Raw genomic sequence first — 25,900 nt, forward strand, 5'->3', positions numbered from 1 at the left:
TTGTAGCATAACAATGAAACTACAGCGTCAACACTGATCGTGCACCATTTCTAAAAGCTGCTAGGTAGCAGACTGAATGACCGACGTCTTCCGATCTTTCCATTTCTCCTCAGGTCTCATGAAATTGCCTTTTTTGCCATGTTAATAGCTCAGCCATTAACTGAGGAGGGAAGAGACCTGCTGTACTGGATAAACACAGACTGAGACCCCTCAGAGTTCCTCTCAGCCCTCCTGAGTCAGACATGGGGAAAGTGTACTATGTCAGTAAAAATGTGGGCCTCGGGATTCTCGCGCTGGCGGCCATTGCTTTGGCTACGATTATAGCTCTGTCCATCGCCTACGACAAGGAACGGGCCAAGAATCGAGGCAAGCCTGGAGACGGAGACTCAGACAGCACCAGCGTGCCCACGCCCTTCACCACCCCCTTCGGCCCGAAGAAGCCCTGGGACCACTACAGACTCCCAGTCTCCCTTGTTCCTGTCTCTTACAATGTCACCCTGTGGCCCAGACTGAAGCCCGAAACGGACGGCATGTACGTCTTCACCGGACGGTCAGCGGTGGTCGTCAGATGTGTGAAGGAAACGGACCTCATAATCGTCCACTCCAACAAGCTTAACCTCACCCACATCTATGGGCACCATGCTGTGCTTACTGGCCTGGGTGAGGCCACCGCGCCCGCCATACGGATGTCTTGGCTTGTCGTGAAGACGGAGTATCTGGTGCTTCAGCTACAGAGCAGACTAGCTGTCGGAGCGTCATATGTGCTTTACACTAAATTTCAGGGGGAGCTGGCGGATGACCTGCAAGGCTTCTACAGAAGTGAATACACCGAGGACGGTGTGAGGAAGTAAGCAATGGCAGAGCATAGCATATTGGTGCACCATCATTGTTCTCTCAAAGGGAGAGATCACCCCAGGTATTTTTCCTTTTACCTGTAGTGCTATTCATCAATCTAGGTTGTTTTGGATGGAGTTGCCTAGTGTTGGAGATATTCGCCATGGAGATGTCTGCCTTCTCTCGACTATAATGGGACTATAAGGCAGTCGGCTTGTGGTGCCCAAAGCTCCAAAGACCTATCTTCTTGTGCAGCCATATCACGATGCAGGAGGAAGCATGCATCTACTCATGGTCGAGTGGATCGTGACAGTGCGAGATGTAGATTAGTATCCAGTTGGGTAAAAAGAAAAAAGTTCCTGCGTGAAAGTGCAACAAGAATCATGTGGATTATCCTGAGTAACCGGGTCATGACTTCTGAAAAGAGACATTGCTGTTGAGTTTTTCACATGTATTTTTTTACCACAGGCTGAGTGCCAAATAGTCCCATTATATTTTGAGGCGAGGCGAACATGTCTACGGCCGATATCTCCAAAACTAAGCAACTCACACTAAAACAATGCGGATTGATAAATAGCACTACAGGTATGTGGGAAAATGTTTATATCTGATTTTGGGGTCCCTTTAACAGTAGCACCTAATTTCCATGGCATGGTATTCCGCCTCGTTGCTGTCTATTTTGTGTTAATGCTTCATTGGAACATTTTGCAGAGTTGTTGCTACCTCGCAGATGCAAGCCACGTATGCCAGGAAAGCCTTCCCCTGCTTCGACGAGCCCGCCATGAAAGCCATCTTCAACGTCACCATCATCCACGACCAAGACACCGTGGCTCTGTCTAACGGCATGGAAATTGGTTGGTTTCAGAAACACAGTCCTTTCTAATTTTTGTCCTGTCACAAATCTCCATAGAATCTGGGTCAGTGCAAAAGCAAAATTGTGTGAAATTCACATAAAAATAGAAAAACATATTGAAAACACAATCGCAGTACAACACAAATGGTGCTTGGTAGAATATATATGAGCTGTTTGTGATAAAAGTTACTTTCAGAGCAGAGTGTGTTATGTGTGAGACAGTCAATAATTAATAACTTTTACATCAGCAACTAGATGCTGTTAATGCTAACAGAGTGTCAGAGTCTAACTCTTCCCCTCCCCCAACAGGCACTAAAGACTCTGTCATTGACGGCGTGCCTGTCAGAGTGACTACATTTGAGCCCACAGAGAGAATGTCCACATATCTGCTGGCGTTTATTGTCAGTGACTTTGTTAACATTAAGTCAACCCAAAACAACGATTTGTTGGTAAGGCATTTTTGTTCCCTTTATCTTTTTACATTACCTGTGTGGTCAGCAAACAAATTAATTTGGATCATAGACCAAACACAGTACAAACAACCAGTGTTAATGAGGGTCAGAGGTCACACCATCTGGATTCTATTCCTCTGACCTCAGAATAAAAAAATGTTAGAAAAGAGAAAGGATTCCTCTTTTATTCGTTTTTATGGACTCAAAGCTGCCTCATTCTTTGCAGATCCGAATCTGGGCTCGAAGAAAAGCCATAGATTGCAGACAGGGTGACTATGCTCTCAACATCACAGGGGCGATTCTTCAGTTCTATGAGCACTACTACAATGCAACATACCCGCTCTCCAAGTCAGGTAGGTCAACTATGCATTGACATGCGGGGGCAAACATTTTCCTTTGAAGATAGAAATATGAGTCTCATTTCCTTTATCCCACTTAGCCCCAGCATTCTTTCAATTCAACTGGACGTAACAAATATTATCCTGCTTTAAGTTGAAACCACAGCAGTGCTTTGAAGTAAAGCATGCCAACATGTTCTAAATGGCAATGCTAACATGCTAATGTTTAGTAGGTATGTTTCATGTTCACCATCTGCAGGTATTTGGTCATTAACCAAAGTGGAAATTTGACCTAATGATGGAGCCATATAGAAAATGAAAGGACTGCAAAAGTCATCACGATTCATCCTGAGGGGAACGTGAATATCATGACAAGTTTCAAGACAATCCATCCAACAGTTTTCCCTCACAACCACAAATGTCAACCTCATGGTGGCAAGTAGAGGAAAACTCAGAGGATCACCAAAGTCATTAGGATTCATCCTCTGTGGGCCACGAATATCTTTACAAAGTGTTTTCCTGAATATGCTCTATTGTCTCTGCTCAAGCTCATTTAAAAACCTTGGTTTTCAGCAGACATATACTTAGATGATAAACAATGACTCGGGGTAAATAGGTCCCTCAGGGGTGACTTAATTAATTCAAGTGCATTTCAACCCCAATTTTCTTCTATTTAAAAAAAACAAAACGTTTTTTAACCAACTTCTTCTTTTATCAAATACACCATGTGGATGGTAAACAACCAAACAACTGATATTCTATTGGAACGAGCACTAATCGTGGGATCAGAAAAATGCCAAATTTAGCCGCCATACCCTTCTTGGAAAATGTCCTGAATGTGTCTGTCTGAATTGCAAGGTAACATTAAAATGCTGAAGAACTCTCAGATTTTTGATGCATTTCTTATCATCCCCAGATCAGATCGCTCTGCCTGACTTCAATGCTGGGGCAATGGAGAACTGGGGTCTGGTCACATACAGGGAGACGGCCCTGCTCTTTGACCCGATCATGTCCTCAACTGGAAACAAAGAGAGAATTACAGTTGTCATCTCCCACGAACTCGCACACATGGTAGGCCATAATATTCCTGACAAATTGCTACCATTGCATCTGATCCGGTTTAATTAATCCGGAGAGAAATAAATATTTTATAGTAAGTTGAAATAGGAGTTTATGATCAGGACACTCGTTTGGTGCAAACTCAATCTCAGCTCCACTCTAGTAATGTTGTAAACATACACTTGGCCAAAGTAGTCATCCTCCCTTTACAAAGGCAGATGACAGATATTCACCCCCTGCTCCCTTTTAGGTCGATTGAAAGCCTGTCATCATAAGTAATGTGAAACTCTGTGGTTGGGTATTTTCTTAAGCTTGTTATATTTCTTGGAGTTGAACTTCAGTGGTAATGTTGGCCAAAATCTTAAGTCACAGTCAAACAGCAACAGTTTTCATGGTTCCCTGAAGCTAAACTGAGGCATGACTTTGATCGAACTCTTTATCGCTTTACTCATGATGCGTTATGTTTTTTTAATTATTTTTTTTAAGTGGTTTGGCAACCTGGTGACTTTGCAGTGGTGGAATGACCTGTGGTTGAATGAGGGCTTCGCGTCATACGTGGAGTACCTTGGAGCCGACTACGCTGAGCCCACCTGGAGCATTGTAAGAGCCAGGCTTGTACCTTCAAAAGACAGCGGGCCTTGTCAATTGTATTTCGCGGATCAATGTGGTCCCACAGGTACGGTTGGGTCAGAAAGCTTTTCCTCACTCATCCATCTGCTTGGCTGCAGAAAGACGAGATCATAATGTCCGACGTGTACAAGGTGTTTGCTGTGGACGCCCTGGCCTCCTCCCACCCGCTGTCCCGACGAGAAGAGGAGGTCAACACCCCTGCTCAGATCAGCGAGATGTTCAACACCATCTCCTACAGCAAGGTTTGCTTCTCTGACAATATGCCATACCTTATCTGATGTAGGATCTTATACAGACATACAGTTACAATATTACCCTTTCGCACATTTCCAAAATGGTCATTTATTCGTATTGAGTAAGGAGCATACCCAAAAATGAGGCAATACCTTCTGACATTGGTATAATTTCAAGCCAATTTAATTTGTTTTTGATTTTCCCCTACAGGCAGTTTTACCTAATCTATTATCTCTCACCCGAGAAAACTATAACACCTTTGAATAAAAAAATATTCAGTATGATGAATCTTATAATTTCCTGAATCAGGAGCCTTGTTGCCTCATTGTGAAAACATCTTGTATTATTATATTGGATTTGATGCAAAATGATTTGCTGTTATGAGAAGTTCAAACCAGCCAATTTCTGGTGGTTTCTGTGTTTGGTGTTGTCAGGGAGCGGCGGTGCTCAGGATGCTGTCGGAGTTTCTCACCGAGCCTGTGTTTGCCAAAGGACTCAGTGTGAGTATTAACTCTGTTAAAGGGTCTCATCACCTAATGACTACTGCCACTGTGATTGTGTGTGTGTGTGTGTGTGTGTGTGTGTGTGTGTGTGTGTGTGTGTGTGTGTGTGTGTGTGTGTGTGTGTGTGTGTATGTGCACACACTAGAAGCCGAACCAAACCACATTCATGTTCATTCATTCTGGTGTGTGAGTTCACTTTAAATTTTATTATTTTATTATATTTTATTCTCTTCTCAGTCTTACCTGAACAAATTCGCCTTCGGCAACACAGTGTACACAGACTTGTGGGACCATCTCCAGCAGGTCGGTACAGTTAAAAACTGCAATTGTCACCTGCCAATGAGTCCCTGGGTGTGTTTCTTCTCAAATTCTTGCGACTCTTTGTTTGTTGACAGGCAGTTGAAAACACACCAGGTATGAATATTCCTCACACCATCCACGACATCATGAACCGCTGGACTCTTCAGATGGGCTTCCCAGTGGTCACTATTGACACTCGGACAGGAAGTATCACCCAGAAACATTTCCTGTTGGATCCAGACTCTGTCGTGACCAGGCCCTCTCAGTTCAAGTAGGAATCAGTTCGACCTTATCGTGCAAGTTCCATGTACTTAACAAAAGGTACAGCGGAGGCTCATGGGAATGTTATTAGCTTTGCAAGTATTTGGAAATGTTGAATTTTGATGAAAAGAAGACGAAATTTATGAGGACCACCAAAGTTATCGCAATACATCATGAGGATGACATAAATGTATGTACCTAATTTTATGGCAATCTATCAAATGGTTGTTGAAACATTCCACTCAAATACACAAATGTGAATCATGTGCTGGTGCTGGATGAAAAAAGTTCAGGCATTACCAAAGTCAACAGCATTAATTCTCTGGGGACCATGAATATCTGTGCCATATTTCAAAGCAATCCATCCAATAGTCTAACAGAAAGACCGACCAATAGCCTGACATTCAATTCAATTCAATTTATTTTGTATAGCCCAAAATCACAAATCACAAATTTGCCTCAGAGGGCTTTACAATTGTACACATACAACATCCTCTGTCCCAGGACCAGGACATTGTCATCCCTAGAGCCATGCCGCTAGCATGGCTTGGAACCATCATTGTTCCACTTTGTCACTCATCATCTTTATCTGTGTCGGTCCAGTTACACGTGGTTTGTCCCGATCAAATGGATGAAGACAGGTGTGGAGCAGCAACAGCACTGGCTTCTTCAAGAGACAGGTACTATCATAGTAACACCCATTGCTTTTCTATATTAGATCTGAATACTACAGAAGAAATGTTTTCCTACCAGAAAAGTGGACTCGACCAATCTCTGGTCATGGTGTTAACTGAATATTTTGCACATCTTTCTTTAATATTTCCCATCAGACACCCACTCTCTGATGAGAGTTTCAGGAGAGGACTGGGTGCTGGCCAACACCAATGTAGTTGGGTACTTTAGGGTGAACTATGATCTTGACAACTGGGATCGTCTCCTTTCCCTGCTCAACACCAACCATCAGGTGAGTCACATGCCCATTCACAGAACTTTTTCATCCTATGCAGTGACAACTTTTTGTATGTGCTGTATGTCCACTTTTAGATGCATACAAAAAGAGAGGGCGTGGCTTGTTGCAGAGGTAGCGGCTATTCTGTTTGATTCGGGTTTGGTTGTATGTGAATTTGAACATGTACTTGTTTGTTTATGTTGTTTCTTTCAGGTCTTATCAATCATCAACAGAGCACAGATAATAGATGATGCGTTCAACCTAGCAAGGTAAAGAAAAATAACTATTTTAAGTATTTTATCCTTTACACATTGGATGTCTGCAAAGAATGTGTTTCCTTTGTGTAGAGCCAAAATAATCAATACAACATTGGCCCTGACAACGACCAAATACCTGTCCAAGGAAAGAGACTACATCCCCTGGGAGTCAGCTCTGAGAAACCTCAACTACTACATCCTCATGTTCGACCGCACTGAGGTCTACGGAGCTTTACAGGTTGATACTGCTTAACTATGAATACTAATGCTATGTTCACACTCAAAGCGACAAAAGGGCCAAGCGTGGCCAGCTACATTGTCGCCAAGACGGTGTGAAGAGTTGCCATAGTTGTGTCGTTAAATAGCACCTGGCCAACGGCATTTTTATGCCTCAACACTGAAACTTTTATTTCTTACGTTTGTCCGTCTGTCCATAGATCTGGTGCATTCTCGTGAACGCGATATCTCAGGAATACCTAATGGGAATTTCTTCAAATTTGGCATAACCATTCAACTGGACTCAAGGATAAACTTATTAGAATTTGGTGGTCAAAGGTCACTGTGACCTCACAAAACCTATTTTTAGCCATAACTCAAGAATGTATATGCTAATTATGACAATTTCACACAAATGTAATTGAATAAAATTATGAATTGATGACATTTTGGACAGACATGATGTAAACTGCAATTTTGATTTGTAGCATGCCATGCTCGTCATACAGCGACAAGTGTTAGGCGGCAGTATGTAGCTTCATGTCACTGGCTTCCATTGAAATGGCCTTGTCGCCTGCTGCTGTGTCCCTCCTAGTGTGAACATAGTATAACAGGAGAAATGGATAAAGGGAAAGTATAAAACAACTGGACATAAAAACTACTGCTGATATATATGTTTGTATTTTAGCCATACCTCAAGAAACAAATCCAACCACTTTTTGAGCACTTCAAGACGATTACAGCTAACTGGACCAAAGTACCTACAGGACACACTGACCAGTAAGAATTTGTGCACCAGAGGATGTATTCTTTATAGCAAAAAGCAGGTGACTTACTATTTGGTGACGTGATTCAATTCAATACAATATTTAATTTAGAATGTTTCTATATCTCTCACACTTATTGGGTATTGTCATGCTATATTGCAGTTTCCCGCAATTTCTCAAACATCCCCCTTCTCAGGTATAATCAGATCAATGCTATTGGAATAGCTTGCAGTATGGGTGTGCAGGGTTGCAGCGAGCTGATCAAAAGCTGGTACAGACAGTGGATGGAAAATCCACATCACAACCCGTGAGTACAGAGCAGTTGAAGGCTGTGGTTTTGTGTTTCAAGATTTCCTATTCCCACAACTTGACTGGTTGTGCAGGCCGAGTTAATTCGCCAGAAAGCCAAAAGACAGCCAGTGAAACGACTGTACAAACATTAGCTGTAGCTAGCTAGCTAGCAGTGTTCCGTTACACACCGGCTGTGGGGAGAGAGTCTATGTGTTTGGTATTCATTTTCTACTCTATTGTGTGTTTACTTTGATGTTGACCAGGATCCATCCCAACTTGAAAAGCACGGTTTACTGCAGTGCCATAGCCTTTGGTGGTGTGGAGGAGTGGGACTTTGCCTGGAGAATGTTCAAGAACGCCACTCTTGCATCCGAAGCTTCCAGGCTCAGGTCGGCCATGGCCTGCACCAAAGTCCCATGGCTGTTGAACAGGTATGTGCGACATCCAAATTTGTGGGAGTATTCACCTTTAAGGAGTTTGCGAATGAGACAATCATCTATCCACACAATGCACAATGCTATAAAAGTTACATTTTTATATTTATTTTCTGTACTCTCAAAGACAGACTTGGGTAATTAATAAGAATTAAATTAAATTCATACGTTGGATTCTTGCACATTGATCTAAACTTTTGTTCTACCATTTGACACAAGTTGAACCTAGAGATTTCCTGTAGCATGTGAGACTGTAGGATGTGCGGATGTAACTTTTGTTGAACAGCATCCACTTTGAGCACAAGTAACAATGACAGGACAATGGCACGTAAAAAAAACACTGCATTTTTTTTTTGTAACATCCTTAAATGGCATAGGAAAAAAAGAGTCACAGTCAGCAAACTGACTCAGTAATGTCGGTTTCACAGCAATATTTACTTAATTTTTTCTTAGCGTTGGCTAACGTTAGCCACCGTAAGCTAATGTCAAATAAGACCAAGAAAGACTGTCACAGCAAAACACCTAAGTTTATTAATGAAAACAGTTGTGTTTTATTGCTCCTTTTTTCATTTGTAAGAGGGTGATTGTGCCATTAGGTTATTCAAGAGTCAGTTGTCTCACTTTTAGCATATTTTTTACTATTTACTCAAATTCGACCACTGGCTTTTGCCTTGTGCTAATTCGCTGTGAACTTACGTAGCAATAGCTAGCAATATACACACCGTGTGTGTTTGTGTCATAGCTGAGACTTAAGCTAATCTCAGAACTCACCAGTAAAAATATTTTCTACTGGGAAAGTCCACCTTCACCTTAATTCGTGCCACAGAGAGCAAATATTCGCTTTGCATTCTGTCTGAAAACACCTTTAAAGCACAATTGATTACTCTTTTAAGTAGGTAACCCTAACACTATTGTAACAACCGTACCACCCATTTTGTATGCTCCCAGATTTATTCAATTGCCGTGTCTTAATTTACTTACGTTAGCACACCTCCATGTAGTACACCGAGCACTCTATGTACTGTACTTACTTGCGTTGTGTGTGAATTTCAACAGGCTAGTGTTGTCTCAGATGGCACATGGCTGATGGCTTACCAGAAGCTCGGTAGATCAAGCGGTGATAGTCAGCCACGGACATCACGCCGTATCGGCAGTGAATCAATTCAGACTGATAAAATAACCCGACGATGGCTTCTATTCGACTTCAATAAAATGGTGAAAAAGAACCCACATGTATAACTTAAATGTTTTAAATTTGGTGTTCACTGTTTCATTAACAACCGCTGCAGCTTCCTCATCCGTCATTTTACAAGTTAGAAATTGTTGAATGGTTGGTGGTTGGTGGTCCCTCCTCTTCTGCTACATAGCAAAGATGGTGACCATTGGCGACCAGGGTTCCACACTCAACTTTTTGACCGTTATGAGTCCCCCATCTGGGTACTCTTACTTGGCTGCATTTTGCCATACTTGTCGGTGTGAACGCATTTATGCACTTAACACAGCAAGTGTAACAAATGATCTTCAGCTAAATATATTAGAATAGTGTTTTGGCAAAGCTTGCTTTGTAAGAACATGTTTTGGCTCACTCAGGTATCTGGAGTACACCCTAGACCCAACTAAAATCCGCAAGCAAGACGCCACATCTACCATCCAGTACATCGCCCAAAACATTGTTGGGATGCCGCTGGCCTGGAACTTTGTCAGAGCAAGATGGAGCTACGTTTTCGAGCAGTAAGAGCATCCACACAAGCAATAATAACCATATATTAAGTCCTTCTGATGTTTTGAACAGCTTTTGAGCCTTCACGAATGTCCACACCATCAGACTTAATTTGCAGTCTTTCCTGTTTAGAGGGACATTTATCTGAGGTCAGACAGATGTTCAATGAGGTCAACAGCAGGATATAACCCAATTTCCCTCCGCTGATCTCCATCATTATATCACTTTACCTTTCAAGTGAATAGCATCTTTCTTTTCTCTATTAGGTATGGACAAGGATCATTTTCCTTCTCTAATCTCATCAATGGAATCACAATGAGATTTTCTACAGAGTTTGAGTTACAGGAGGTAAGCCTACCCACGCAGTCACAACCACACTGAAGTCAACACAGTATTTCCCTGTATTTAGAGCAAAAGCAAGAACAGAACAGAAATTCACTTTGTCTTTTGCTTGTTTTTGTTTTTGTCTCTCTCCAGCTGAAGAAATTTAAAGAAGACAACCTGCATGTTGGTTTTGGCTCAGCCACCTTGGCCCTGGAGCAGGCTATAGAGAAGACCACAGCCAACATCAAATGGGTGGCAGAGAACAAAGCCCATGTGCTGAAGTGGTTTAATGACGAGTCCACATGAGAACACTGGGATGCTCAAAATTACACACTCTTTTTGTTTGTACCGTCAGGGATACGTAATGAAGGACAATCACTATAATCATCTTCTTGGAAACACTCAACTGACACTCACTGGTCATCCACTTAAGTGCAAAGGGTCAGACATATGGTGAGCAGTAGGCCACGTGTGTCAAAAGATATCAGTAATGCAGCTGTTACCTCTGGTCTGTGATCGTCAGAGAGAAAACCATTTAACAAATGATTGTTTCACTTAAAAGACATTTATTTTTATTCTCAGATGTATGCAATGCACCCAATGGACCATATTCATGATGGGATGTTAACTTGTAAATTAACTTTTCCTGCAGCTTCTTGTAAAGTCATTAACAAAAAGTCCCTCTCAATGTTAAGTCATTCTCAACACTGGCTGTCTTTACATTGAAAATCCATTTGCCGTTCAGTGATAGGAGAGAAAGAGCCTGTTTTGATTCTTATTAGGCTTCTTGTTCTTGTCTTTTTTTTTTTCAACTTGATTAAATCATAAATCATTGCACTATATGATGTACCAGTTGTCTGCAACGTTTATGCAAAGACTCAAATGAGAAATAAATCAAAAAGGCTCAGAAAGACCTGATATCTGTGTCTATTTTTCTTTATACAAAATGGATTCCCTGATCTCTGATAGTCACTGTTAACAGTCTGTGTTTAACACTGTGATAAAAATGAAAGGATCCACATAAACCCCTCTCTGTCCATAATTATGTGTGTATGACTCCACTCCTTTGGGAATCGGCTCTGCCAGTAATATACCAAATACTGGAAATGGAATCTTAAAGGAAATTCTCATTTAGACATGTTGTGACAGTTCAAGGTGGCAGCATGAGCTGATAAGCGGTTTTACAGACTCTTTATGGCCTCTATATAGTTGAAAATAATGAAACGGTTAAAGGGGCTCTCTGTCAAAGTTCACAGGGAGTATATACAGTATATATGTACTGCACATCCTGTGAAAACAGTTGTGCAATGCCTTCTTTGGCTTTGGAGAAGGTGACATCATGCTCAGGCTTGAGAAATACACATTTTAAACAGGCATTGAGTATAAAATGTGTGTGCTCAGCGCCATTTCCCTTCATTTCATGCTAACCGAACAGGAGGTCCCCAAAGCTACTTTGCTTTACAGGCAGAAGCTAATCACTCTGAATTGTCAGTCAGAAAAAGCAGATCCAATTGTTCCACAAATGTACCAAGAATTCTTGTCCCTGCATCGCGTTAGGTAGCTTGGAACTTGGTGCAATCAGTGCAACAAAGATGAATTTGTAAAAAACAAAAGCGCCTCGGGCAATGCTGTAACGCACTGGGTGGTCCAGCCCACGGTCGCAGTAATGTGGTAGATTGTTGTGAATTCAAACAAAGACATTTGATATATTTCAACAAAACCTCTCAGTTATGTTTCAGAAAATCATCATGGTTCGGCTAAAATAAGTGCGTAAACTAAGTAATAATAGAAAACACCTCTGGGACACGAACACTGGTCTCCTGGTTGAAAGTCCTGTGTTCGTTTTGGGGGTTTTAAACTACGTCATCAGACTCTCTGAGCATTTTCCCTGAGCGTCTAATAATAACGCAGACAGGTTTACATTGTAGATACGTGAAAGCTCGCTAAAGGGTGCCTTGTTCGTCGGTATCACTAGCGTGACAAATGAGAACAGGCTGGACTTTTTAATAAAGTGACCGAGAAATGATGGTATTAGACCTTTACCTCAATATTCTATTATACATTTTGTAATATTATTGGACACAATTGTATTCAAGAAATGCATCACACTGTATTTATCTTCAAGACAAAGCTCAACAAGTTCAAGAGCAGACACATGAGCCATGACTGTATATTCAGTTTGAGGATTGTGCAATAGCCTGCTGCAGGATTTGGAAAGACAAATCTGGCTTGAGTCAGGACGTTTGGGATTTAGCTTGACATGGTATAAACAGAGTTTTCCTCAGCACAAATTATCAAAAGAGTGATCTGGGGCGTTTCTTGGAGCAAGTGGATAAGCAGCTGAAGTGCTAAAAGGGAGTGCAGTGCTGCAGACATCGCTGCTTTAAAACTGGACTCCACCATCAACAGGTGAAAATTTGGCTTTAGTCTAAACTACCTAAATGCAAGGTAAGTCCAATTACCAAGGAAATGGTTTCATGTCATTGTATTAGACTGTAAATTGTTTTTTAATGGTGTGTACCACACCTGTGTTAAGAAAGGAAAATGTATAAGGGACTTCTAAGGTGGGGTGTCAGAGGAGCGATTAAATATGATCCAGAAAGGCAAATGTTTGGGGAGAATTTGAAGGCTTATCAGAAATGTAAATACCGTGTTTTCTAATACTATGAGACAGATTTTACAACTACACTAACCGTGTTCACACCACAAGAAATGTTTGCAACAATTCAAAAGTTTGCATCAAAATTGGCTTGAAAATTAAATGGAAAACCAAAACATGGGTGACCACACAGCATTATCGTGCCTGAAGGCATCCTGACTAGGCCCTGACCGAGGTCTGAAGCTGCAGCCTGTTTAGACAAGTTGTCAGTGTCTGTCTCAGTTGACATACGAGTGTGTAATAGTAGGTGTCTGACTGTCAGATTCATCATCCTACCCTTTGCGCAGTTGAATGTTAACGCATCTGTTTTACTTTTGTTATTGTGCAAGAGTTACATTCCACGATCATCAAAATTATTTGCATATACATTTTTTTCTTATGTTTGCAGACCATAATCCAAATATCATGATGTTGGGAAAACATTTCTGTGGCAGCTGTGTTGACATATGGGTTCTTGCACAACACATGTTCTTTCAATTTAACTGTTGGAATATCTCCATTCCTTAAAGCCACAACTGTTTGGGTCAACCAAAGCAAACTCTGAGTTTGCACGATTAAAGCTAAAGAAAAGTTTATGCAGTTTTGTAAACCCTTCTTTATCCCATTTCATTATGCAACTCTGATTTCCTCAACATCGGCAGATCTGTATACAGTTGACATTTGCAAATTGTACACACACACACACACACACACACACTCAGACACAAACACAGTTCTACTGTATTTCACATGGTTTAGAGTAGTGTATAAACAGAGATAATCTTCTAAAGAGGGCCTTTATTCAGAGCCACTATGCTGGTGTAAAGTTCACAGAATAGACAGGGCTCTATCTTATCTCAAGGACTTTTTACAACTCAATGTTTTGGACATTCAGCTCTTTTCCCCACACAGAAAATCAACCATTAACTCTGGGCTGAATCTGACAAGGCAGGGCATAAATAGCAATCCCATTCCTCCATCTGTCTTCACTTTCTCTGGCGTAGACATGGGGAAAGGCCTCTTCGTCAGCAAAGCAGTGGCAGTGACCTGTGTGGTCGCAGCCATCGGTGCTGCAGCCACCATCATAGCCCTGTCTGTGGTTTACGCTCAGGAGACTTCAAAGAATAAAGTGACGCCTTCATCCACCACCAGCCCCAACACCAGCCCCAACACCAGCCCCAACACCAGCCCCAACACCAGCCCCAACACCAGCCCCAACACCAGCCCCAACACCAGCCCCACCACACCCTCCACCCCGAAGGAGCCCTGGCAGCGATACAGACTCCCAGACTCCCTCGCTCCCGTCTCCTACAATGTCACCCTGTGGCCCCGGCTGGAGCCCAACGAAGGCGACCTGTACATCTTCACCGGACACTCCGCGGTGGTGTTCAGATGTGTGAAGGAGACCGACCTCATCATCATCCACTCCAACAAGCTGAACCTCACCTCCTTCGAGGGCCACCATGCCAAGCTGAGGGGCCTCAACGGAGCGACTGCGCCCGGCCTGAAAGAGACCTGGCTGGAGATTCCCACTCAGTACCTGGTGGTTCAGCTCGACAGTCCGCTGCAGGCCGGCAGCACGTACGAGCTCTTCACCGAGTTCCTTGGAGAGCTGGCCGACGACCTGGGAGGATTCTACAGGAGTGAATACACGGAGGATGGGGTGAAAAAGTAGGATGTTCTTTTTAATCTTAATCTGATTATTTAATTGGTTTTCAATATTTTGGTCTAGTTCTGAGAATTAGTGCAATTTTAAACAATGTGTAAATGTTAATATGTAATGTAATTTAAACATACATTTAAACCAGACATTCACTTTAAGACATAGCATTTTGGGAACTTACTCACTTTCTTTGCCCAGAGTTAGATGGAGATGTCTGTCCATTAGATAAGAAGCTATGGCCAACAGTCTCTTAGCTTAGCATATAGACTACAAACAGGAGGAAAGGAATAGCCTGACTCCGTACAAATGTAACAAAATTCTACCCACACCTCTAGAACTCACACATTAACATATTGTATCTTGCATGTTCAATCAGTACAAAAACCAAGGTTTCCAGTCTTTTTGCTAAGCTAAGCTAGCTGGCTGCTAGTTGTAGTTTACAGTGCTGTACAGACATGAGAGTGGTATCCATCTACTCGTTTAACTTTCGGCAAATGTTTGTATTTCCCAAAATGTCACATGTTCCTTTAATTAGATTAGATTAGAGAAGCAGTGTCTAGTCTTTTTAAATTATCTGTTCATGTTATGTTTTAATAAAAATGTATATGGTGGGCTATTAATAACGAGGAACCTTTAGCTCTATTTCTTGATCAGTTCAATGGATAAACTTAGGAGAATAGAAAGTCTACGTGGATGTGGTTGCAATGTTTGTTGATTTTAGAATAACTTCAGTACAGAATGCAAAAGTATGTTTTACAAAATAAATAAATGAATTAAATAAAACAATATATATATATTATACTTTCTCGAACAAAAACAATATATATTTTGTAGTGTTGTATTTGCAGCCACTATGTGTAAGATTAGAAATATTGTCACTTTGGTTACTCCTAGTGGTTTAATACACACCAAAATCCCTGTCTCACATTCCCTTACATAAACAAAAAAATGCCAGTGATTTCCATGCAGTGAGGTACATTTCAACCCTTTAGCCTGTGTGTCTTATCTTGTCAGATAATTATGTTCTCTCCGTTTCCCACGGGTTGCTGGAATGTAACCCGTGGGAAAGAGGTTTCCCTCACGAAGGGAGAAGTGAAAAATACTTAGGTTTGGTGAAAGTGTTTACACCTAAAAGGTAACAATCACATAGTTCCAAAACATACTAGAACACATTGAACGGGGATTATATCTAAGTGTGAGAGTATCTAAAGTGGAGAGCTCCTTTAACATTTGATGTGGGTGTTAATTATTCCGTTTTCGTATCTGCTATTGTCAGAGTTGTGGCCACAACTCAAATGCAGCCGACGGATGCCAGGAAAGCCTTCCCCTGCTTCGATGAGCCCGCTATGAAAGCAGTCTTCCACATGACCCTCATTCACCCCCACGAGACCGTGGCTCTGTCCAACTCCATGAACTACGGCAAGTTCTTCTCTCAGCGTCCAGCGCTACGTTTCACACGTCAACTGTCCATGTGTGATGTGTCCTAAAGTAACCCAAAGCTTTAAGTGTGACGTACCGATACACATTTCACTCGCAACAACAGCACACATAAAATGTTCAGCTGTATTGTACAGTATATTGATACAATGCGCTTATTATTCCTCATTGGTAATGAATCTGCTACTGTCTCCCCCCCCACACAGATCCTTTAAACATCACTATGGAAGGACACAATCTAACCCAGACAAGCTTCGAGCCCACGGAGATCATGTCAACCTACTTGCTGGCTTTCGTTGTGTCTGATTTCACATTCATTTCGAATCAAGCGGATGCAGACGTTTTGGTAATTATTTATTACATCTCACCATACAAATGGAAATGGGTCTGTACTTGTATTATTATTGTTACCATTTTGCACTCACTCTTTCTGACCCTTGACCTTCCTGGAGGGTGGAACAAGGATTTTGCCCACTAAACACTGGAACGGACCATGTTATCACAGCCGTGTAACCAACGTGACTGGATCATACAGTGGTTTCATTTCAATCATTGTGTATTTATGCTTCTGATTTAACAGTTTGTGTTTGTTAACTGCATGACTGATTGAAGATAATTCAAACTAAATTAGTTTTCAGTAATTATACAGTAAATGCAGCGTTACAGACCACTGCTCGTACTACTAGGACTACAAGTACCATCACAAACAGCAGATGTTGGCTCGTCTGTGGCTGCTCTGCTCTGTTGGACGCAGTGTTACTATTCTGCCCTCTGCTGGACTCCAGGCTTAGCTCAGGTCTACTATTTTTTCCCCTTCTGTCTATTTAATAAAGCACTGTTTGTGTACAGATCAGGATCTGGGCTCGCAGGAGGGCTATAGAGGAGGGTCAGGGGGACTATGCCCTGGAGAAGACTGGGCCCATACTGGCATTCTTTGCGAACTATTACAACTCTTCTTATCCCCTGAAAAAGTCAGGTAGGAACCACACGCACAGACCAACACAAGGACAGTGAATAGGTTTGCGCTACTGTATGCATGCTGTTAAACGATATTACTTTATGATTGTTTTTTAGACCAGATCGCACTTCCTGACTTCAGCGCCGGAGCCATGGAGAACTGGGGCCTGATTACCTACAGAGAAACCGCCCTCTTATATAACCCCGGCGTGTCATCCAATGGAGACAAGGAGTGGGTGGCAACAGTCATCTCCCACGAGCTCGCTCATATGGTATCAAACTAAAAGACACTCTATGGCGTTCTGCCCTCCAGAAACCAAATCATATGTTTGATGGTCATCGTGTTTAGCTTTGAAATGTGTTTCAAAACCTGCCGATAAAATGAAGCTCTGTCCTCTCAGTGGTTTGGGAACTTGGTGACCACACAGTGGTGGAATGACCTGTGGCTCAACGAGGGATTTGCCACCTACGTCTCTTATCTTGGAGCCGACTATGCTGAGCCAACATGGAATATGGTGAGTTTTGAATATACCACGCTGAATATAATGAACGGACCTCTTTTTGAATTGCTCTGGTGTGAGCCCATTCCTGACAAGGTGGATCCATTTAAAATATGTGTAAAATGTGTGTAAAATGTGTCCGGTCATGCCACAATGCACATTTCAAAATATTTCCTCTGTGCATTTTCCAGAAAGATTTAATCGTCCTGAATCAGATCGTTGGTGTGATGTCTGTGGATGCCTTGGCCTCCTCCCACCCGCTCTCATCCAAAGAGGAGGACATCCTGACGCCAGAGCACATCAGCGAACTGTTTGACTCCATCACATACAGCAAGGTGCGGTATAATTGATATTAACACGTCTTAACCCTAATGTATTGTTCTCTTCAAACCCCAAAAGACAAGATGTCGACCTCCGCTAAACAAAAAAGAATGAATTCATTTTTTCCCCCGGGTGACCCTAATCAAAGACTCATTGGGAACTACAGAATTAAAGTACTAATGAATCGCTGATCCTTGTTAACCGAAAGCTGTAATTGTGTCCGATATTTCACCCGCTAACATTGCTAATATCCTTCTGTGTTTCATCACAGGGAGCTGCGGTCCTCAGGATGCTCTCAGAGTTTATCACTGAAACCGTCTTTTCCAAAGGGCTTAATGTGAGCACAGCTGATTCAATTTCGTTTTGTATTTTGTTAATGTTGTTTGTAATACCACCATTTTATTGCGGTTCATCTAACTTTGTTCACAACAAAAGCACAACTCAAGCATAACAAATACTTTGATGATTTGTCTGCAGACATACTTGGAGGAGTTCAAGTATAGCAACACAGTCTACACAGACCTCTGGAAGCACCTGCAAATGGTAAGATAGCACCATCCACAAATCAGACACTTATACAGAAAATGTATCTTTTAAAATGTATATTAAAGCAGAAGACACAAAACTGATAACCTCATGAAGTTGATCACGCTAACCTGTCAGAATACATTTGCCTATTTCAACATCCAGCAGCAGAGAAACATTAGTGTTCATTTGAAGTTGTGTTTTTGGACACCGGTCCAGTATAAGTCCAGTATTCACTCTCCTATTAGCTCTGTTTTTGGTCTCCACCAGCCCGTGAGCGAAATATCTGGCTCTTCAGCGGCTTAACTCTCCGCTATGTTCACCATGCTAGCGGCAAACTTGTTTTTGCTGTTGTTTGGTGCTAGGGAAGTTAACATCGGTCGACATTGAGTTCACATTTCACTGATTAGTAGAGTGATATTATGTATAACTTTTGAAAGAAGTTCAGTCCACTTGGTGCAACAGCCTGTTCTCGTATGATAAGTAGCCAAAAGTGGCCAATGTAAGCAAAATGTAGGTAGCCTTGGTGTTGCTGTGTAGCTGACATTGTCATTTTGGTGACTTTTCTACACTCTTCTACTTTTACTGTAATTTCCACTTGGGACCACAATCACCACTGCGCAACAGCAAAATATGTAGCCTCCCTTTAAACATTTGTAGAATGAATCTGCCTGTTGTTCATTGCGACTCATGAGCAATGGTCATTTCAGTTCCGTTCAGTTCCACCAATTCAGTTCTGAGATCAGCTAAGGCACCTTGAAAAAATATTGAAATAAATAAAAAGTAAAATAATTCCTCTGCAGGGAGCAACAAACGGTCACAATATTACTAATATATGAATATTCCTCTTTTAAGGCAGTGGATAACGCCAACATAGAGCTGCCAGACTCTGTCGAGGTTATCATGAACCGGTGGATCCTACAGATGGGGTTCCCGGTGGTCACCATCAACACCCAGACTGGAAAAATTACCCAAAAACACTTCTTGTTGGACCCAGACTCTGTAGTAGACAGACCCTCAGAGTTCAAGTAGGAAATATTCTTAATGTTTCTTGTGAATATGCTGAATATACCGAGTGTGGTCATATCGGGCCCTGGCATAAGAAACTCACCCGCTCTCTCTGTGTACTCCGTGTTTACATGTGTGTGGCGGGATGAATGCGGCTGTAGATATGAGTGGTTTGTCCCTATCACGTGGATTAAGACTGGAGGAGCCGAGCAGCAGTACTGGCTTCTTAACAAAGAGGGTAAGGTTTATTTCAGGTGTTCGTACAGAGCATTGCAAAGATGATGAACACGATAGAAAAAGGTGCATTGTTTTTTGTCTCCATCCAAACAGCTACAAACGCAAACATGACTCTTAGTGCTGATGATTGGCTGGTGGCCAACATAAACATGAAGGGCTTCTACCGAGTCAACTACGACTCCGACAACTGGGAGCGTCTCCTCGCCCAGCTGAGCTCCCGACATCAGGTGCGTGACGCCGCGCTGCTTTCCACAATGCCCCCCTCCCCCCCTCCCCCACAAAACTCAATTCCTTTGTTCGCTTTTCAGGACATCCCAGTGATCAACCGAGCTCAACTCATCGACGATGCTTTCAACCTCGCCAGGTGAGGCCATGTTTTTTTGTTTTGCAAAGGGTCTGCCGTCAAATGCTGAAAGAGAGAGCTAAACGTACGTGCCTTTTTCAGGGCCAAGATGGTGAACACAACTCTGGCTCTGAGGACGACCAAGTTCCTCGATACAGAGGTCGAATACATGCCCTGGGAGACAGCCAGGAACAGCTTGAACTACTACTTCCTGATGTTTGACCGCAGCGAAGTTTACGGGCCCATGCAGGTGTGTGATGAACGGTCAACCTTTGCCGTGCATCCGCAAATAATTAATTCCAATGCTGATCCCCAAAGAACAGCAGGGTGACGGTGTTCATGAAGGAATGCAGATTGGTTAATTGAGGGAAAATATACCTGGAAATCAGCAGATTGATCACAAGTCTTTACTTAATCATTTTTCAAATGCTCCTTTCATCCACTCCTCAGGCTTACCTGAAGAATCAGGTCACCCCTTTGTTTAACCACTTCAAAAGGATCACTGTCAACTGGACGAAGATCCCAGAAAATCACACCGACCAGTAAGGATGTTAACATGCCGCCTGTGTTTTAAACCATGTCTGTTTCACCCTTTTGAACACACGTGTGCTATAGTAACCTTTGGCGCAATCAACGTATAGGCTTTGTAACCCTATGACAACTACAACATACTGTAGTATTTCTTTTTATGATAAACCATGATGACTAGACTGATGTTTTTTCCTGGAAACCGCAGTATTTACAGGATGATACTATCGTCTGGGGTTTCCCGAAGGGGAACTCTGACGAGCACAAGATTCACATTATTTGATTGACAATTTAGGTTGCACTAAGCCGCAGTAAACCGTGTCCCTGTGGGCTCCTGTAACGTAGATTAGATGAAACTTTAATTATCCCCACGGGAAAAACTAGATAATGCCAAAATAATCTACCCATCCTCTTTCCAAGCTGCACCTCCACTCCACTCTGTATCTCTTTAATGTGTTCACTCCAATTTACTCTTATCTTGAGAGAAATAAGTTTATGTTGCATATTCACCGCTGGAAAACTTTCCTGCAGTTCTACTGAAAAGATGCCTTCATCAGGCGTGGTGGGATTTACTCGATGTCATTACTTGAATGATATTGTTCCCCTCATCGTGAGGGTCAACCCTCAAAGAGTTTGGATGAATTCCTTCATTAGTGAGAACATTCAAAGATGGTCCAAGTGCGCATGTGCGGGGCCCCACATTGGAGAGCCAATGAGAAGAGGTCTCCGTACATGAGATGCTTCACTTCCTTTTCTACCTCGAAAACTTTGATGGTTAATTTATCTCATTTTCAGAATGAGAAAGTAAATCTACTGTAATTGGGAGAAAAAAAAATCCAAGAGAGCCACACACAATTAAACATTCAGGTATGACTGGGTATATATAACTTTAACTTTAGTAGTATTCTAGTATTTCTTAAAAGCGGACGTTAACACTACGACAGCAGAGAAATGTGACTGTTTTCAAATTTGGTAAAGAAAGAAAAATCTTCTAAAGAAAGTGCCGCATCTCACTTACGGTGCCCAATCTCACTTCTCAGACCTGGGGGGGGGGGGATTCGAGTCTGCAGTTGGACCCCTCCTGACATTCTCCTGACCCCGTTTATCATCTCATGTCCCAATATAGGTACAACCAGGTGAATGCAATCTCCATAGCCTGCAGCACTGGAGTGGAAGGCTGTAAGGAGCTGACCACCGGCTGGTTCAGAGAGTGGAGGAACAACCCCACGAACAACACGTATGTTCACACCCTGACACTTTCCTTTCGATCTTTCTTTTCCATATTGTCTTCCTCTCGGGATTAATATGTGGGATTCTCCTAAACTTGTTAAATGCAGCAGTTGTTTTTATTTTAGTTAAAGTATTTTCTTTGCCAAGCCACCGCTGTCATTGCCTTTAACTCTCTGTCACTTTCTTCAATGGTTGCAGGATTAGTCCCAACCTGAAGTACACAGTGTACTGCAGTGCGATCGCAGCGGGAGGGGTGGAGGAGTGGGACTTTGCTTGGTCCATGTTCAAGAACACCACCATTGCTACGGAGGCTGACAAACTCATGTCCGCTCTGTCCTGCACCAGACAGCCCTGGCTGCTGAACAGGTCGGTGTTACTGACATCGTTCTCTTCCTCTGGTCATTTTTAGTCTCACTGCAGGGTTTCGATTGGTCCTACGTCAAACACTGTTGCAGCAGCAAGTAGAACGTTTTGTCCTCACTGTGAGTTGTGTTTCAGGTATCTGGAGTATTGTCTGGACCCAGAGAAGATCCGTAAGCAGGACGCCACCTCCACCATTATTTCCATTGCTAGCAACCCCATCGGTCAACCTCTGGCATGGGACTTTGTCAGAGCCAAATGGGACCATATATTCAATGAGTGAGTCTTCCCTCATGCACACATGTATAGAATGTGACAGTTAAAGCTGAGGTTACGGTTAAACGTATACGGAGGCAGAAGGAGGATTTGATAATTGCGTTGTTGATTATCTATAACTATTATTGGAGGGATTGCAATGACATTTTGCTGCTATTCCCTTCAACCTCCGGTCCTAATTAGCTAACATGCTAACATGCTCAACTACGATGGCGAACATAATTATACCGGCTTAACATCAAAATGTTAGCATTGTCATTATTAGCGTGTTAGAATGCTGAAATTTAGCATTTAGCTAAGTCTAGCATGGCCGCGGACCTTTAGTCCTGTTTACAAAATGTCCAACCAAACAGCTTTACATACACAGCCTGTAGTTGTTTGCAAAATGATCACAGCCCGTGTTGTTTGGGCCTTTTTCTCCAGCTATGGTGGCGGATCGTTTTCCTTCGGAGGACTTATAATCGGACTGACCAGACGATTCTCCTCTGAGTTTGAGTACAAGCAGGTACAGTTTCTCTACAGTGTTCATTGTTGTAAGACCCAACGAGCCAATATTTCATTCCACGAGGGCAATTTGTGAGAGTTAATATTTATAACGAGACTATTGTTTGCAAGGTGCTGTGCATCAGGTACAGCATGACGCATGAACGTGTCGTTACACAAGTACGGTGGTGAAGAAAATGTTCTTATACCCTAATCCTATAGTTTATACCGACATTCAGAATTGAATTCCAGTAACCCCCCTCCCTATTCCTCTCCAGTTGCTGCAGTTCAAAGAAGACAACGCCGGGCAGCTTGGCTCGGCCACCACGTCTCTCGAGCAGGCGCTGGAGAGTACCAAGGCCAACATGAACTGGGTGGCGATAAACAAGGAGCAGGTGCTTGATTGGTTCACCAGCGAGACCTCTTTACCAGTTTAACACAAGTGCAGATTGTCTTACTGACTTTTACACCAGCTCGAACCAATTGTGGTATTATAGATATCCTGAATGTAATGTTTTTTTTCTTAAATGTAAAGGTTTGATTATGCATTTTTATGGATATTTGATACAAATTAAAAACATGTTTTGATGCTGTACATACTGTAAACATTTAAGAGGTTTTGAATAGATGTCACGACACAAGCGTGTGATATTCTCTGCTTCCCCGTGTTTTTTTTTGCATCTATTGTTGATGCCAGTGTTTTGAATATAAGCCATATTAGATTGTGACATTTTGTACCTCCAAACTGTGAGCACAGTCCATTTAAATGTAAAATATCTGAAAATAAATGTCAGCAAACTTTCATTTGCTGCGCGCGGCCTCTCCGGGCATCTCACAAACATAGCAACAGCGTAAAACATCAATTCACAAAATGGGCCATACAACTTCAATGACTAAAACACATTATGTACCCATATTATTAACTTCTGGGTCACACATGGACACTGCAGAGAAACACTTTCGAACAGGAAGTGACAATCAAGAGTTGGAGTGAAATAAAGTATTGACTTCGGAGTTTCTGAGCTGAATCCAGATCCGTTTATTTATCATGTTTTATGATCTCAACCACTCGGCATGTTTACACAGGATCGGAAAAGGCGCCAATTAACTGGTCCCAGCTCAGCTGCCACTTCACTCAGTGGGGGTCTTTCCTTAAGGACTTTAGCGGGGATGTGCTCCTTGTTTAGCACCTCATTGTCACGCTGACAGCTGCAGTGTTTGTGTAGGGAAGCCGAGGCCAAGCACCAAGTCTGCATGATTTCATTTGTTTCGTACATAAAAACATTTGGAGGAATGCAACAAACTCGAGGGTTATTTTTGATAAATTACGTTTATTTCGTTCACGCTGTGAAAGCTCAATAAATATACAGTTCTATGTATTAAATAAAACGCAAACAAAGGACAGAAATATATTTTGTTCAAAATAACAAAATTGAGAAGTTTTGTCCATAGATTTGGTTAAGAGGTCATTGCTGCAATGAAAATATCGGATTGATGGCCGTGTCTCTCAGCACTGTCCAGAGAAGGCAGCGTTTTGAAGTTGCTGCTGTGGCATCCAGAACTGCTCGCTGGTGAAGCGAACTCCGTTTGAAACCTGAAAAGAGAAGACAGATTTTTGGTTATAAACCCATTCAACACAAGTTCACTGCAAAGCAAATTCTCTTAAGCTCAAATGCTTTTAAATCCGTGGAGCTGTACAAGACCATGATATGAAACATACCTGATATGAGGGCTGCAGAGAGGACAGATGTGCTGAGCTCATGGTGTTACAATCTGGTTCTTGATGGCAGTAGCTGGCTGCTGGCTGACCCAGGAACTGGCTGAGGTTTTGAGGCTGCTCCAAAAACCCCGAGGCGTTCTGCTCCGGCGCCTCCTCGCTGAGGCCCAGCTGAGCCGACAGGTAGGAGATGTAGCGGGTGGTGAGGCGCAGCGTCTCGATCTTGGTCAGGGTCTGCCCGGCGGGTGCCACCGAGGGAGGCAGGTATGTCCTGAGGTGCTGCAGGGCTTTGGTCAGATCCCTCATCCTCAGCTTCTCTCTCTCGCTGGCCGTCTGCCGCTTCTTCCCCGGATACCTGGATCTGGGTTTCTTCACGGTGGAGGACGTGGCCGTGGAGGATCCGGGGCAAGGCGGAGGCTGCGTCCCCTGGGTGAGGCTAGGCGCTGCCGGGCTTTTGAAGACGAAACAGTCCATGGCGTTCGGTTCGCTTCCGGCGGTCTGGAGGGAGGCGGGGGAGAAGCAGAAGGAGTCCACAGAGGAGGTGGGAGACAGGCTGCTGCTGCTGCTGCTGCCTGCGCTGAAGTAACCAGGGTCCGAGGCTGGATCGTAGGCCAGAGGATCGTAGGGCTTGTCCAGCAGGGACTCAAACAGGAAAGAGTTGTCCTGGAGCTGGAGAGGAGAGCAGTAGGAAACCTCCATGGCTGCTGTCGTGGTCGTAGTCTTGGTCTTGGTCCGAGCAGTCAGTGTGTTGCCAGTGAGGCAGGTAGAGAGGACAGTGAGGAGGACCAGGGAGGCCGCTCCATATATGTGGTGGGAGGTGCGAGTTTGCACCTCCGGCAGCCACCTCCGGTCCCTGAGAAGCTCTGGGGAGCAGGGCCGACACCTCTGCCAGGGGGGGGAGTCCCATGGGAAACATGGCAGCTCCGGGACAAGGTGCGACCGGAAGTAGACAAGTTCACACGACACGCTCCTGCAGCCTGGGAACACGACAAAGGGTTTGTCTGTCCCTGAACCCAGAGGACTTCTTTTTATTAGAAATCTATAGCGTCTTGAGCCGTGACTGAATGATCTGTTCCCAAAAACGTCAATAATCCACGGCTGGATGAGTGAATAAGCCATGGAGCTGCAAGGTCTCAGGTTCAGAGAAGCACAGAGACGCCCCGTCATACAGTAAAAGTTGTTTCATGTGACACTGTAGTTAAATGGCATGTGTTTTTTTTTCTTTTTTCGCCCTGGTGACCACCCCCCCCCCCCC

General features: G+C 43.0%; 3 protein-coding genes across 3 annotated transcripts; 2 read left to right on the top strand and 1 right to left on the bottom strand.

The window, feature by feature from the left end:
* Positions 1-242: 242 nt before the first annotated feature.
* LOC142933629 (aminopeptidase N-like) lies at positions 243-11,319 on the top strand. The gene is made up of 20 exons (XM_076077785.1): positions 243-847; positions 1,546-1,688; positions 1,997-2,136; positions 2,366-2,492; positions 3,394-3,548; positions 4,023-4,136; positions 4,265-4,408; positions 4,835-4,900; positions 5,141-5,206; positions 5,299-5,474; positions 6,068-6,144; positions 6,295-6,428; positions 6,627-6,682; positions 6,761-6,908; positions 7,575-7,666; positions 7,850-7,960; positions 8,208-8,375; positions 9,969-10,109; positions 10,365-10,446; positions 10,576-11,319. Exons 1-20 carry the CDS (start codon positions 243-245, stop codon positions 10,726-10,728), a joined length of 2,898 nt encoding a protein of 965 aa, XP_075933900.1. The 3' UTR covers positions 10,729-11,319.
* Positions 11,320-14,066: 2,747 nt separating this feature from the next.
* On the top strand, positions 14,067-23,365 carry LOC142933633 (aminopeptidase Ey-like). Its single transcript, XM_076077791.1, has 20 exons — positions 14,067-14,731; positions 16,000-16,142; positions 16,367-16,506; positions 17,010-17,136; positions 17,235-17,389; positions 17,519-17,632; positions 17,809-17,952; positions 18,210-18,275; positions 18,416-18,481; positions 19,319-19,491; positions 19,633-19,709; positions 19,802-19,935; positions 20,017-20,072; positions 20,154-20,301; positions 20,502-20,593; positions 21,706-21,816; positions 22,008-22,175; positions 22,308-22,448; positions 22,869-22,950; positions 23,207-23,365. Exons 1-20 carry the CDS (start codon positions 14,067-14,069, stop codon positions 23,363-23,365), a joined length of 2,961 nt encoding a protein of 986 aa, XP_075933906.1.
* Positions 23,366-24,435: 1,070 nt separating this feature from the next.
* On the bottom strand, positions 24,436-25,344 carry mespaa (mesoderm posterior aa). Its single transcript, XM_076077606.1, has 2 exons — positions 24,649-25,344; positions 24,436-24,522 (listed from the first exon to the last, which is right to left on the bottom strand). The coding sequence occupies exons 1-2, from the start codon at positions 25,342-25,344 to the stop codon at positions 24,436-24,438; spliced, it is 783 nt and encodes a 260-aa protein (XP_075933721.1).
* Between the last annotated feature and the right edge of the window lie 556 nt (positions 25,345-25,900).

Source organism: Anarhichas minor, unplaced genomic scaffold (assembly GCF_050575085.1).
Source record: "Anarhichas minor isolate MPS153535 unplaced genomic scaffold, ASM5057508v1 ptg000062l, whole genome shotgun sequence".
Lineage (NCBI taxonomy): Eukaryota > Metazoa > Chordata > Actinopteri > Perciformes > Anarhichadidae > Anarhichas > Anarhichas minor.